General features: G+C 40.7%; 1 protein-coding gene across 1 annotated transcript in view; it reads right to left on the bottom strand.

Annotated features, from left to right (window-relative positions):
- LOC117487201 (calcineurin subunit B type 1-like) overlaps positions 1–14,430 on the bottom strand; it is a 31,279-nt gene extending 16,849 nt beyond the window's left edge. The window contains exons 1-2 of the mRNA XM_034135863.1: positions 14,199–14,430; positions 3,494–3,533 (exon numbers count right to left, since the gene is read on the bottom strand). Of these exons, the coding sequence (XP_033991754.1) occupies positions 3,494–3,533; positions 14,199–14,201 (43 nt within the window). The 5' untranslated portion in view covers positions 14,202–14,430. The remainder of the gene's footprint in view (positions 1–3,493; positions 3,534–14,198) is intronic.
- Between the last annotated feature and the right edge of the window lie 657 nt (positions 14,431–15,087).

Below are 15,087 nucleotides of genomic sequence, written 5' to 3'. Positions count from 1 at the left end.
ATAGTTACAGCGAGACCCTCCGCTCTATATAGCTCCCCCAACACACAAGATAAGGTGTGAAGGGGGGGAAACATGAGAAGGTTACATGCACAGCTCAGTAATTACACACACATGAGACACATGACACTGTGCATGTTACTATGGAGACAGATACAGACAGATACTATGATAAAGCCACAGATTGCCATCATCAAAGAGGAACTCCTAAATCAGTTTACCAGAACTGCTTTGCGTGAGACAACGTTTGCTTTCAATTTGACTTAATTTAAAGTTTTCAAATCAACTTTATCATCAAGGCTACAGCTTAGTTTGTGGCAATGAACATGTTAAGTCCCAGGCTCCTTCAGCAAATTAAAAAAAAATACAATTAAGGCAAAATAAAAGAAATAAAATAGTGCTTCTGCAGCCCTCAAGGGTTTGAAGAAAATAACCAGGTGAAGAATGAAAGGTCAGCATGGGTCTAGGGACAGAAATATGTTTTATGGAAGTACAATACTAAATGTGTCTCGTGGGAAAATTGGCATTTCATAATAGCTGAGTAAATATATGTAAGCAACACTTGTGTACATGGTTTTGCAAGAGTAGCACAAGTATGACAACAAGATATAATAGGGAATATTCTTTGCTTTTTTCATTCTAACAAACTGACTGATTTTCTGATTTCTATGAATCGTGTCAGTACTCTAAGCTGCACAAACGTTTCCCCTTGTGTATTTTCTTAGTTAAACAAATGCAGGAGCGTTACCATTTGGAAAAGTCATAGAATTTTTTTTTACTTCCTCTCTTTCAGTCCCTCATTCTCAGTTTCATTTAGGCGGCCGATAAGAGGCGTCCATAAAGTAGCCGCAGTGTGTGTGTGTGTAGCACAGAGTGTGTGTGCCACAGAGTGTGTAGCACAGAGTGTGTGTGCCACAGAGTGTGCGCCACAGAGTGTGTGTGTCACAGAGTGTGTGTGCCACAGAGTGTGTGTGCCACAGAGTGTGTGTGCCACAGAGTGGAGCTGCAGGACTCTGAGCATTAGCTGATTGCTCTGATAATGTACAGCTCGCCCGGCATGGACTCACTGAGGGCGAGGCGGGGCAGCACACTGACGCTGTGTATTTATAGCTGTGCTGTCATCAGAAAACCCCTAACTCACCCCGCCACCTCCACCAGCCGAGGCTCCCGCCCTCAGGGAAACCCCCACCAACAAGGAACTCCAGCGAGCCGCCCGCCGTTTATTTTGGGCGGCAGCGGACGAGCCTGAGAAGCTTTCAGGCTGCGATCCTCTCTGAGAGCATGAGGGGGTGAGGCATGTGTGTGAATAGAGTGGCAGAGCAGAGTGGGCGGGTGCATGCACTCGAGAAATATGTGTAGTTTATAAAAGTGTGTGTTTCAATGTGGTTTGTGTGCCAAATCCGACAAGTAGGCCATTACATTTTGCCTGATCTAAACTCGGGAGAGCCAACTGTTGTGAAACACTGAAGATACAGGCCTTTTAAAAATTGATTTTACTCCATCAACTCATATTTTTGGGAAGTTTTATATGTATTTGTCTAATGGCAAAATGGTTTGCATTACATTATATAATAGTTAAAGAGGCCCTATTGTGCTTTTTGGGGTTTCCCCTTACCTGTAGAGTGTTATATAGGTTTTGTGCATGTAAATGGTCTGCAAAGGCTAAAATCACCCCCCCTTAAATGCCTCCATTGTAGTCCTTTGTTTAGTTTTGTAACATAAGTGACATCACAATATAAGACTTGCGCTTCTATTGGCTAGCGCTCCAACACATTGTACATGATAGGCTAAGCGGGACACCTCTAAGCGGTTGACCAATCACAACAGAGAAGACAGGGCTCTAGTTTCAGACAGAGGGTGAAGAGAGACATAATCTGACAACACATTTTATTTGAAAGACTTTTTCTGAATTAGAAAATGTGTTTCAATACACTATAGTGCACAAAGTCATACATCGGTGTATGTGTTGTGTTCTTAATAATGAAAATGCAGCACTGCTCTATACCGTACTTTGTAATCCCTTTTATTGAGACAATCTCCTTGTGTTTATCTTCCGCACATCAACAAAGAGGTCATAATTGTGTGATGACAGGTACAGGTGAGCGGGTGTTGGACTGTCTTACTGAGGGCAGCGAGGTTGCAGCGGGTTAATCTTTCGGACATGAACGCCACAGCTAATTTCCTCACAGCCAATGAGAGACTGTCCGAGCGCTTGAGGAGCTGAACAGCTGCTCAGTGGGAGAAGGGAGAGAGAGATCGAGGGGGAGGGAGAGAGAGAGAGGAAAATACATCTAAGAAAGAGAAACTCAGAGACAGAGGAGCGCAAAAAGAATAGCATAATAACAAATATAAATGTTATGGTATAAAACATCTTATAATAATCCATGAGGAAGTAAGTCATCCTTGCATAAATGCTAATATGCCTGCAGTCAGGGTGGAGCAATAATCTGGTTTTCAGCATTGATATCAATATTCATATTATAATATATAGTTTATATGCATATTTCACTATTAGTATTTTTACTTCCTTGTTATTGTTATTATTATTATTTTTGTATTTTATTGTATTCATAAATAAAGCAACTGTTACTAAACGCAATGTTCCCATGGCATAAACAAAGTATTTACCTGTTGCACTATTAGTCTAGCATTTTGTCAGAAGTGTGTCTATTTAAATAGTTAATTATAAGGGATATTATAAAAAAATAAGTTTGTCTTAATCTGATTATAATAAAGTTATTTGATGTTGTTACATTTCTGATAAGAGCTTTTATGTGATGCTTGAATAGCAATTTTTTACTGAAAAGAAAGAAAGCAGGACAGTCAAGGAGAAGAGATAAACAGATAGACTTGAATATGGAAAGAGAGATGCTAGGAAAATCACAGACTGAAAGCAGAGGTCCTTGCAGGGTTCAGTTCAGGGTCACACATCACCCAAATCCTCCTCCCCTCACCAGGGTTGCACATCCTGGGGGAGGAACGCCCGAAAGGCAGACCGAGGTCCTCCATGACGTTACAGTAGAGCAAGCCAAGTACGTAGAGGCCACACTGTGCTCACAACTGTAACAGGAAGTCATTTTAAATATGTTTGTGTTTGTATGCATGTGTTGGTTGGACAGGCCTCAGATGATCCCAAAGTGACACATCATGCTTCAGAGTTTAAGCATTAAACAAGTACTGTAAGTCCTCTGTTGTTGCGCTCCAGCATGCATCAATTATTGAGAGAAACATTTAAATGTAAGTGCATGTTTTTTAGAGCATTTCATGCACTGCTTATAAAAAGATCAGAGTTGCAGAAAAAACAAATATAGTCATTAAGCAACCTTTCTCCAATCCTCTTCTACTCTGTCTTTTTATTTAAACTGCTGCACTTTTGGGTCAAGATTACAGCTTATAATATTCCTCGCTTTTGCAAAATAAATATATTTGACTGCCTGTCTCTTACAGAAGAGGATATGATACGAAAATTGAGCAGGACAATATTCAAAATACTTACAATGCGTGCACATCTCCAGGGGGAAACTGCCTTCATTTCCCTAAAGAAAACAGAGGAACAGAGGTGTCAAAAAAGCACAGGAACAACTTCATATTATGTTCAATATTTGGAGTTAAACACTCTGGGACGTTTCTGTTATAACTCAAATATAACAATAGGATACATTCTTGATATGATCTAAAATAGCATATTATTTGCATTTGTACACGTCATTATGTAAATTGTTTCCCCATGTTGAAATCTTTTTAATCATCACGCTTTTTTGCCGTTTTCTACAGAGCTCACGGTTGTTTCTTTGTTCTTCAAAAGAACAATGGCCCCTGCTGGAAACAATGAACGGGTGAGCGGGCGCTGAATTCATTTTCATACCACAGGTTTCTCAACAACAGAAACACTGCAGACAATGGAGCAATTCAGCTGTGTGCACCTGAACATTCAGATATGTGATCATGAGGCAGAGATGCCGGTTTAACGGCTAAGACTCTGGACCCTGTACTGTTAAATAAAAAGATGGATTGTAACTTCAGACAGTATTGTTTAGTACGATGGGTATTGATGTAGAATTGTGCATTCCTGTGGGTGCGAATGTGCAAAGAGTGAAGCTGTGTTGGTATTACTGAAACGCTCCGGCTGAATCGAGCATTAAGACTTTCTGAGATATTGTTTTTATCAGAACATCAATCTTTCAACGCGAGGCTTCAGTGCTTTCAAAGTGAAATGTCATTGTGTCTAGACGATGGATGTGCATTCCTCAGATAGCCTGTGTGCAAAGGTATTTACCGCAGATCACGAGGCAGGACAGATGAGAACTTTATGTTTAAATGATAATATTTTTGCACAGTTTTGTGCTTACATTGGTTACGAACAACCTTTTAGATTTTGGGATAGATTGTTGCATATTTTTAATGGTCACTCTAAATGATACGTTTAAAAACTGTGGATGACATTCTCTTTTTTCAAAATGATTGAAGTTAAAATGAGAAAGCGCTGAGTGTATTTTGGCATTAACCTGTAAAAGAACACTTTTTAAAAAGGCTGAAAAGACCCCAAAAAAACACAAATACACAGAGCAAGTTACCAATATTGATATATCGGTTTGAATTACACTTGTGTTGAAGTTGAGGGATGTTAAATCCTGATGTTTACTGAGATTAGGGTGAACTCTTGTCTGGTAAAGGAAGTAACTAAAGATCGCATGCAAGACTAACACAAGCCACTTACAGTAAAAAACTATTCTGGGAACATTAGCAAGTAACGTTTCCCTCAAACCCCTCGAGACAACTCCCCATTTGCATGTGTGTGTGTGTGTGTGTGTGTGTGTTCTGGCTCATGTCCAGCAGTCACATCCGCATCACAACACTGCAGTGTTCACTGAGTCTGATTGCTGGCAGAGAGGCTGAACGCTCAGAGAGCAGAGAGGAGTTCCTGTGTGGGCGAGGGGATCCTACAGGAGGGAGGGAGAGAGGGAGAGGGAGAGGGAGAGGGAGAGGGAGAGGGAGAGGGAGAGGGAGAGGGAGAGAGAGAGAGAGAGAGAGACTTCAAGCCAGCAAGCTATCAACCCCAACTGCAGCTCCATTGAGGAACACCAAACAGGATGTATTATCATTATTATTATTATTATTTTGTATATATTGATTGTTGTGCTTTTATTTAGGTCTTAATGTGTGCATATGTATAAATGTGTCTTTTGATTGTGTGTCTGTCTATATATATATATATATATATATATATATATATATATATATATATATATATATATATATATATACACATATATACATATTTGCATCCATATTTTTATATATATTTGTTTTTGTATTCGGGATTGTGTGAAACGGTATTTCGATCTCTCTGTCTGTACACACAAACTGAAAGATTGTCAATAAAGTTGACTTTGATAACTGGATATACATACAGAGTTCATGACCCCCCTACTGACTGTAGCTTCTGGTCAAGGAAGTTGGTTTGAAAAGCTCTTAAAGCGACACACAGCTCCACTATACACGCTGAACTTGTCACAAAAAGCCAGTGCTAGTTATGTCATGTAGCTTATCTCCGTGTTGCCGTACACAAGCAGACTTACCTCAGAGAGGTTGTGGTATTTTAAGAACAGTGAGGAGAAAGAGCTGACACAGGATTAGCCAGGATAGTGTCAGGAGAGCACAGTGATCAGATGTTGACATGTACATGGGTTTCCTGCGTGGAACCATTTGTTGGCTGTTGCTGGGCTTCTATTCCAGTGAACAGAGTATTACCCCAGCTTTACTGGGGCTGGGTCTCCCATTGCAGGTGTGGCTCTGAAGGTAATTCGGACAATGTGATACTTTATTGATCCCTGTAGGAAAAGGTCCCTTTGTTTGCTTCACTACACTGAGCTAGCTGAAGGACACTAGACCAGGATTTTGGATTGAAGGCCTTGAAGCAGTGTCCTCACATTCATGAGACTTAAGTCGTTGTTCACACCTTTATTTTTGTTTTCTGGGTCAAGAATCAGGATTAAAGAAACGATATTCATTGATGCCTTTAGAGCACAGGTCAGTGCTTCATATTCAGCACAGTTGCTATGTGTGAAGACTTTCTTTATCTTGGCTGGTGGCTAGGAGGAGGTCATGCAGAAATAGCAGGTGTTTCATGTCATGAGTCTAGACTGCACCTTTACTTCAGCTGTCATAAAATATGTAGCACGTATAGAAGTCGCCTAGATAAGCAAACAAACTGGGAACATCTGTTTGATCATGTGTGTCTAAGCTTGTCATAAATACACAGCACCAGAAATCGCCTCAGGGTAGACCTGTGCTGTCCAAAAAGAGTTGAAATTAAAGTGATTCCCAAATCAAAACATGGTTCCCTGACAAATAATGTCCACCAGATTATTTAAACACCAAACAAAGATTCACACAGCAAGTTTTTTGAAGTTTCATTCAAGTGCATTTCTGTTTTGGTGGTTTGAAGAACAAATCCATGGCCACACACACACACACACACACACACACACACACACACACACACACACACACACACACACATCACACACACACACACACACACACACACACACACACACACACACACACACACACACACACACACACACACACACACACACACACACACACACACACACACACCACACACACACACACACACACACACACACACACACACACACACACACACACACACACACACACACACACACACACACACACACACACAACACACACACACACACACACACACACACACACACACACACACACACACACACACACACACACACACACACACACACACACACACACACACACACACACACACACACACACACACACACACACACACACACACACACACACACACACACACACACACACACACACACACACACACACACACACACACACACACACACACACACACACACTTTTGACCGGTATTTTGGTTTTGTGTAAAGAAGAAAGGCCGGTGAGGGTGGAGCTTCTGAACAGGAGTTATGTGAACGTTCTTTATAAAAGGGGCTTAAGACAAATAACAAACTACTTGTTGTAATACGTTTACTTCAAAAGAACAAGTAATTTATTTGTTGAAGAATGCAAAGAAAGAGAAAGCAGATGTAGAAATCTATTTATGCATCCATGGGATTTAGGGTTAAGCATTTCAAAATGTTTGCTTTCGGTATTGACCTTTTAAATAATATCCTTTGATAAATATATCTACGGTGAATAAAGAAATACCTAAACAATATGATGGACAAGTGTTGGGTTTGCCTGTTCATTCATGCCCAGTAAGCGCCGTCTGTAGGCCCCTGGAGGTAAATAGGGTAACAGCAAAGCAGATTTGGTGTTGAGGATTACAGGTTTACTAAGCAGGGCCTTAGGTCACTGCTGTGGTCAACCCTGGGTCAGGAGTAACTCTCTCATGCTCTCTGTGGCAAACCACTTCATACCGTTCTTGCTTAGCTGGCCCTTTTACATAAATGCTAATGGCTCAAATCAGATGGGATTATTGTAAAAAAAAAACACACTGAATAGGAAGTGAACAAAGTGAAAAAGCATTTTGCATGCACTGACAGGAATAGAGAGCAGAAAGAGAGGCTCGTGTTGGCTCATCAATAATGCATGCTTCATTCAGAATCAATTAGGCCGTAGCACACAAAACACATTTTGCTTAATGAAGAGTCTGGCTGGTTCAGCAGCAACGCGACGGCCGACCCAAAAAGCCGGCTAATTTTAGACCCAGTCATAACATGAAAGACTAGAGGACATGGGGCAGCTGACTTGGAGGGCTTTTCTGAGCCATCTCTGACAGTCTCACAATAAGCTAAATCAAATGGCAGCGAATTAACATTTGGTTTGTAAGAGAGCCTTTTATCATGACTTGCTCACTGTACTCTAGTACAAACTTTAAATCCTTATATATTTTAATTTGCTGTCCTTCAAATATGAAGTTTAAGTTATAAATTATAGTTTATTATATGTTGCAATACAACTGAACACTGTTTGCAAAACTAGTTATTTCATATTCAATCCTTATTTATCCAAGGCACCAATACTGGAGGCTGCCTTATCTGCAGTTGGGTTGTTTAGTTCTTTATTTAGTCAAGGGTATATCAGTGGCATGAGGTAGTGGCAATCAGTCACTTCCTCAGCCATAAGTGTTGATCTAACACCAGCTTAATAAAAAGCCTGCTTTGCTAACTTCTCAGCTACTGCACACTTTACAGACACATATCAGAATGACATAAAACCTGACTTGTGGCACTCAAAATGTTGCATATAATATAGATATTTACACTGTGCAGCCCTCTGATTGTCGTCAGTGCATCCTAGAGCTTGCAGGAATTAAGCAATGACTTGCAAAGATCCTATAAAATGTATAATCGTGCATTATTACAATTAGCATAAAGTGAAAATGCTAAGCAGTGGTAGCATCATTTCCTGAAACCCATCTGTGTTGACTGACACATTGTGCATAATGGATGAAATGACAGAAACACTAAACTGCTCCGTATCATTTAAAAACCTGTGTGTACTGATATGTTTTGTTCTATGACCCAAGTTTGTTAGAAATGTGTCTCTGTACCATTGCCAACAAGTCAAGTCTGTATGTTTATGGTAAGAGAGCTTTAGGCCCCGGCTCCACGAGGACGAAAACGGGTTGAATCCGCATATTTCTCATGCGTATAGCCCTCTAAGCTCCACGAGGCCGTAAGGGAAACGTAGAAACAGACCCCGCAAACGACAACGGGTCCAAAGGCAGATAGATCTGGGAACGGAGCGCTCTGGGGGGTCCAACGGGGCCGTGGAGTCGCCTATACGGTCATTCGTTTTCATAGCCCCGCCTCTCCCCCGCAGGGTTGCTATCGTGCTCCAGTCGCTACTGACCATGCTACAGTTCTTTGTGCAACATCTACAGGAGCTCCTCCTTGAATTCAGATTATTTATCTTTATCTCGATATGGACATAAACGCGAGTGAAGTCTAATCTGACAGGACGGAGACACGCAGCTCCTCCCGCTGTGATGCAGCGGGAGCAAAACACACACTTCAAGTCAGATCATCACCCGTAGCTATTTTTAATTACCTCTCAAACTAAACTAGTTATAAATATGTTCATTTTTACTGTCGGGTCACTCATTACAGGATCAGCTGCTGCATGAGACAGACACTGACGCTGTGAGAAGAGAGGAAAAAGAGACAGGCTCTGTGTATTTGATGATTATATATCATGATATCGTCGTTATTCATTTGTTTTAAAGCTCAATAAATAACAATGAAGACCTTTGACCGGCACTTTTATAATTTTGTCCGGAAGATTTAAACTTTAACACACGCTGACCGGCGAAAAACTCTGCCCGGTTCTGTCGGCCCCCACCGCGGAGAATACACAGAAGTGCAGCCATGACAACCATTCTTCTTCGCTGCTTTTGTGGAGGAAGTTGCTGCTTTTGTGGAGGAAGTTACAGCGCCACGTACAGGTTCGGCATATGTACTGCAGCTTTTCCAGCGGTTGGATGTAAACGGAGCTGTCTCGTGGAGCTTGACACAATCCGGTGTATATTGCGTGGGGACGGAAGGTTTTTTGCGGTTGCATTTGCGTTACTCCGATGCGTTTTGCCGTATTTGTCCTCGTGGAGCCGGGGCCTAAAACTACATCTGTGTGTTTGACAGAAGTTTGCTGAACAAACACAGCAGAGGCTTTCAGTTTGCAATGCTGCTGTCCTATGAACATCCCTCAAAACAATTCTAACCTTAAATAGGTGACACATTATGGGCCACTTCAGACAAAATGCCTCATTCAGTATCCAAAATAGGACTTAAATCACCATCATGCCATTGAGTTCATTATTATAACAGATCTCAGCAATAACTACAGGAAATCTCAGAAAGTGTGTACAGTATGATCAGTACTAGCTGATCTACACATACAAGACACAAACTCAGTATTTTTCCTTAGGAATTCGGTTTGCATAATTTTCTGTTTCCAGCTTCTTAAATCTGAAGGTCGCTGCCTTTTCTCGTTTTGTTTTGTGTCATTGTGAATTGAATACGTTATATAATGGTCTGTTAAATGGATGAAAACATGCAAATTGATGTTGTGTTCTAGGAACTTGAGATAAGCAAATATGACTGGCCACAAAAAGACAATATTCCGGTAAATGTGGGGGATGTATTCAAAATGTCTGTCTAGCTTGGCATGTTTAAGTTAGCATGTTATTGACACATTATTTTTGAACTGAAAAGTGTGTTGCGTGTGCCTTTTCTTCCTACTTTGCTTGCTTGCATGATTCGTTCAGGGATCACCAGAGTCTCAGTCACACAGACGTGTCTGCAAGTATCAAGCTTATCATATGATAAACATTCTCAACCCTCCAGAGTCGCATTCACATGCATAGCTGAGCTTTCAGATTGGTCTTTAAATAGAGCTTTCATTTTTCACCCTAACTTTGTACAGCATACAAAGCCCAGGCCAATAACCAGCTGACGAAAGATCACAGATAACCACTGTATGACACAACTGAGAAGCCATGGACGATATGTGGAAGAATTTGGATGAGCAAGCTTATCTGTCGTCTTTCACACATATAGATTTTACTCTCCTTTGTTCCTCAAGGCATCATCTCTCACCTGCATTTCTTGTTTTGAAATATTGCATGTTGTGGAGGTGTTTTCTTTGTCTTCCCTTCTACTGTATGTGTGTGTTTTTCCTTTGTGAATAATACAAGAAGGTGAGATGTCAATGTGAGGCCAATGTTTCAACTCAGTAGCTGTTCACTTCAGATCATGTGTGGACATTTTGAGCTGTCAGACGTGTGTGTGAAGGATCTGTGCCAGATTTGGAAGTCAAGAGCAAATATGAAAATAATTACCAAAATCTTAGCTGCCTTAAGCCTTCACTAGGGCTAATCCTCCCAGCCATTTCTATCCCTGACTTAGGCTTACTTATAAAGGGTTTTGAAGGCCTCATGCTATGTAAACTAACAATGCCTAAATCTTCTTATGCATTTACCTAGTGGTGATTTCCTAAATGCTGAAAACATGAGAGAAAAAGTGTTTTTGTTAATGGTAATGGTGCAGGGCCGCAATCCAGTGACTTAAGGAGGAAGGAGCAAAGAGTCAAATTCCTTCATTAATTGTTTACTGGTTGGAGAACTTGGACAACTGTCTATCTCCTTGTTTTGTCTGTACTTATATTTCAACAGAAACCAACACTATTGTTATTTGGATTTATGCAAAACGTCACAGCTGCAGATGAATGTGTTGAAACAGCAGCTTCAATAACAGCATAACATCAACGCTTGTCTATTCCAGCAGAGGTGTCAAATTAGGGACACAATGATATTAAAAATCATGTTTCTTACATCACTAGATGCATCAGTATAATGACAATAAAAACCCTATTTTCAACTGTTTTTTACTCATACTTTTATATAAAAACTCATTAATTTTACTCTATAGGAAGTGGTTGTCTGATAGTAGACATTAAAGCTGTCAGTAAAGGAAAGCCCTGTGTTGTTGGTTCCAATTCTTCCACTGAAAGTTTGCAACATGTAGGGTCTCAACATGTAGGGTCTCAACATGTAGAGTCTCAAATATAGAGATTTTTAACAGTAAACAACAGATCTGTAATAGTTTTTCCAGACAGAATCATGCAAAATAACCTCTTTAAATCTAATAATAACGTGTTATTAGGTTTCTTGGAAATATGGATACAATACTAAAACAATTACTAATCGACAACAGAAATATTGGTCAACTAAGACAGAAATTACCACAACCTGACTTATCGAAGAGGTTATTTAGGCAGCACATTTGAGGTCTTAAATGCGGATAAGGCAGACATAGAAAGTGATTTTGTTATTTAAATCAGCCATATAATACCAATTAGTCAAAGATTCTGCTTCTAGCAAACAGGTGAAGTATTTAACCTATTGTTCAACCCTAGTAGGTGTATGTAACTTCCCCCCATCCTACATTATGTCAGTGGCATATTGTGGCGTATGTGTTGCATGTGTGTACTTCAATTTTTTTGTTTAACCTATGAGCACATCCAAACAGTCTCTAATGCCTTATTTCCCCCAATTACCTTGTTATAACGTGTCATTTTAACATTAAAAAATGAATGTTTTAACTTGTCAAAGATGCTAAAAACACCAGAAAAATAGATTTCAAATGACAATCCTGTGTCCTGTGCTGGTGACTGCTGGACACAGTGCAAGCGTAGCACTGCAGCAATGCCATAACAAATGAGGAGAATAAATCCAGATTGAGTGGGCTGCTGGGGAGTGCACTGTGGATCACGTCGTGTTGATCATCACTTGTGCTGGTGGTTCGCTGTGGCTTTTATCTCTTTTACATTAGCTCCGGCTCGATCCTTATGTGGGTGGCGCGTGATTGCTAGGCAGCATATGGTCTCCTTAGCATCAGATCATTCCACTACATGCTTAAGAGACTGAGAGTCCCTGCCCCCAACCCCCCCCTTTCAGCAGAGAAGAATACACTTCAACTGGACGTAAGTTACTATCTGTACAACATGCCTGCCCTGAGTCTCTACCCTCTGGCACAGAGTTAAGAGTGCTGCAGGGTAAATATAACAAGGTGTCCTGATCATTTTAAGCTCACCTATCTCTGGTTAATTCATTTAGTATAGGACAGAAAAGAAGCCACTGGTACTGTTCGTTCATTTGAATGCTGTCAAGAACAGAACATGCTGCTCTTTGGCCTTCACGTGTTAAAATAACCCTAATATTTGTATATTTTGTACTTACACTGTTCCTCATTGCATTTTTACCGGCAGTCTTGTATAATGAACATAATTTCCTTTGTTTATATTTTGCAAGTAGTAGGTTGGTCTAATATACATCTTACATTTTGATTTATTCGCCCAGCTCAAGTTTTTAAACTTAATGACAGCTTATTTGCTCAAGTCAATATTTACAGACATCTAAATCTAACAGTCACCAAAAGGTCAGAGCGACCCAGATCCAGAAAACCCCAAACAAATAAAGGCTTCTTAATATATAATAAAGCAAATACAGTGGAATAAGAAATACAATGAGGCTTTTTTTCCTGTCCACCCAGGACAATTTGTATCAGTGAACAACAGCCTGCTGCTGCCAATGTTGTGCTATAAGAACATCAATAACTGATCAGAAAATGGATGGATGGATCCATGTGTGTGATCATGTTTGGAAGGAGGAATTGGAGGGAAAGTGACAGCAGGTACAAAGGTGGTTTAAATCGTGTACAAATAACCCACAATTCCTGGACACCTCCTTGTCAAATGTAATCCTCTGCTAAGTTAAATATGGATCCAGCCCTGGTCAAACTCCTATTGGTCACGACATGGATGCCTTACGGTTACTAGGCAACTCAACATCATATCATGTAGATTATACATTGTATAGGCCCCTGACCAATTAAAAAAGGAACATAACACAGCTCTCCACTTTGAATATAGTATTTGTCATAGTTTCTATCATATTTATATTTGTGTAAATATCGTCTTTATTTTGTATTTGTTGTCTTTAAAATAGACTATAAAACGTATTCTTATTTCTGTGTCTTTGTATGCACCATTTACACTAAAGTAAATTCCTCGTTTGTGTAAAGCTACTACAGATTCTGATTCTGAAAGCACTGTGGCCTGCTATGCCAGTAGAACCGCTGTAAATACATACAAAGTGTAACCTCAGTCTATGTATTAAAGCTCACATGTAACACTGTTGCAACTATCAACACAGCGCCATGCTTCCCCGAAAACTCATTGAGATAAAAAACAGACATGCATTCACTTTTCATGCAGGCAGGGTGAGTGCGAAAGCAAAGCAAAACTTAGGTGACATTTTCCTGGCTGCGGTGCACACAACTGTGCCACAATTAGTCGCCAAGCAAAGGCCATTTACGAGTGTATTTTTTGCCACGAAAACTAATTTGCACGGGCCCTTGTTGCTAATAAGAGTGAAGGCTATACTGAGAGGAGATAAGACATACTGTATATGGGCCACAAGCTTTAGGCTACTGTCAGCCCCGGGGTGTTGCACAAAGTGGGCGAGGAAAGCGTTTCCTTCTCAACAGAGCTCTACGTTTTTTAACTTTACGCACAAAAACAACAACAACAACCTGTCAAAAAGCCACATTTATCGACACAGGCCTGCAAACTGGTGTGTTTACAAGTCGTCGGAGGGGTGGAAATTAAGTGCTTACCATCTTGCAGGTCGGATGATGAAATCCAGGCGGAAAAGAGGTCCAACAGGGGAGAGAGAGAGGGAGGGGGAGTTGGTAGGTCGCCGAGATGTGGCGAGAAGTACTACAAAATATTTATGGTTGTGGTACTATCTGAGGTCTCTCGTCCTGGCTTTAAAACCCAGCTTCAGGCTCCTTCACCAAGGCTTTCTGTGCTGTAGCAAAGGGAGGCAGACCCGCTGGGAGGGGACGGAGGAGGAGGCTCGGCTTGACAAGCAGGCGGTGGCGGAGGGGAGGAGAGAGGAGGGGGAGGTGCTGCTGGAGGCACCTCATAACTGTACATCCGGGAACTACAGGTTCACTACAGGCTGCTTGTGCTCGGGCTCTCTCCACTGGAGCTATGGCTGTACTGCAGGAATACCCGACACCTTAGGCCAGGGGTGTCAAACTAAATTTCATCCCGGGCCACATCAGCATTATGGTTGCACTCAAAGGGCCGGTTGTAATTTATATAAATATACATATGTAAATATATAATATATAGTAAATAATGTATTATATTACATTGTTGGCCCTGCATTGGATTATTATCAGATCTGGTAATATCTTCCTAAATAACTACGTCTGAAAGCAGAAGTCTAGGGCAAATAATTGAAAGTAAATATTCAACAATTACACCAATTGTATTGTATATTATATTCTTTGCAAGCTCTTGCGGGCCACATAAAATTAGGTCGCGGGCCGGATTTGGCCCCCGGGCCTTGAGTTTGACACCCCTGCCTTAGGCCATTATGCACTGTGTACAGTGGTGGAGAGTTACTAAGTACATTTAGTATAGTGCTGTACTAATGTACAATTTTGAGGTACTTATTTTGAGTATTTCTTTCAATTATGTTTTATAGCCAGACAG

The sequence above is a fragment of the Trematomus bernacchii genome, unplaced genomic scaffold, assembly GCF_902827165.1.
Source record: "Trematomus bernacchii unplaced genomic scaffold, fTreBer1.1, whole genome shotgun sequence".
NCBI classification, from domain to species: domain Eukaryota; kingdom Metazoa; phylum Chordata; class Actinopteri; order Perciformes; family Nototheniidae; genus Trematomus; species Trematomus bernacchii.
This window is presented reverse-complemented; position numbering and strand designations above follow the sequence as displayed.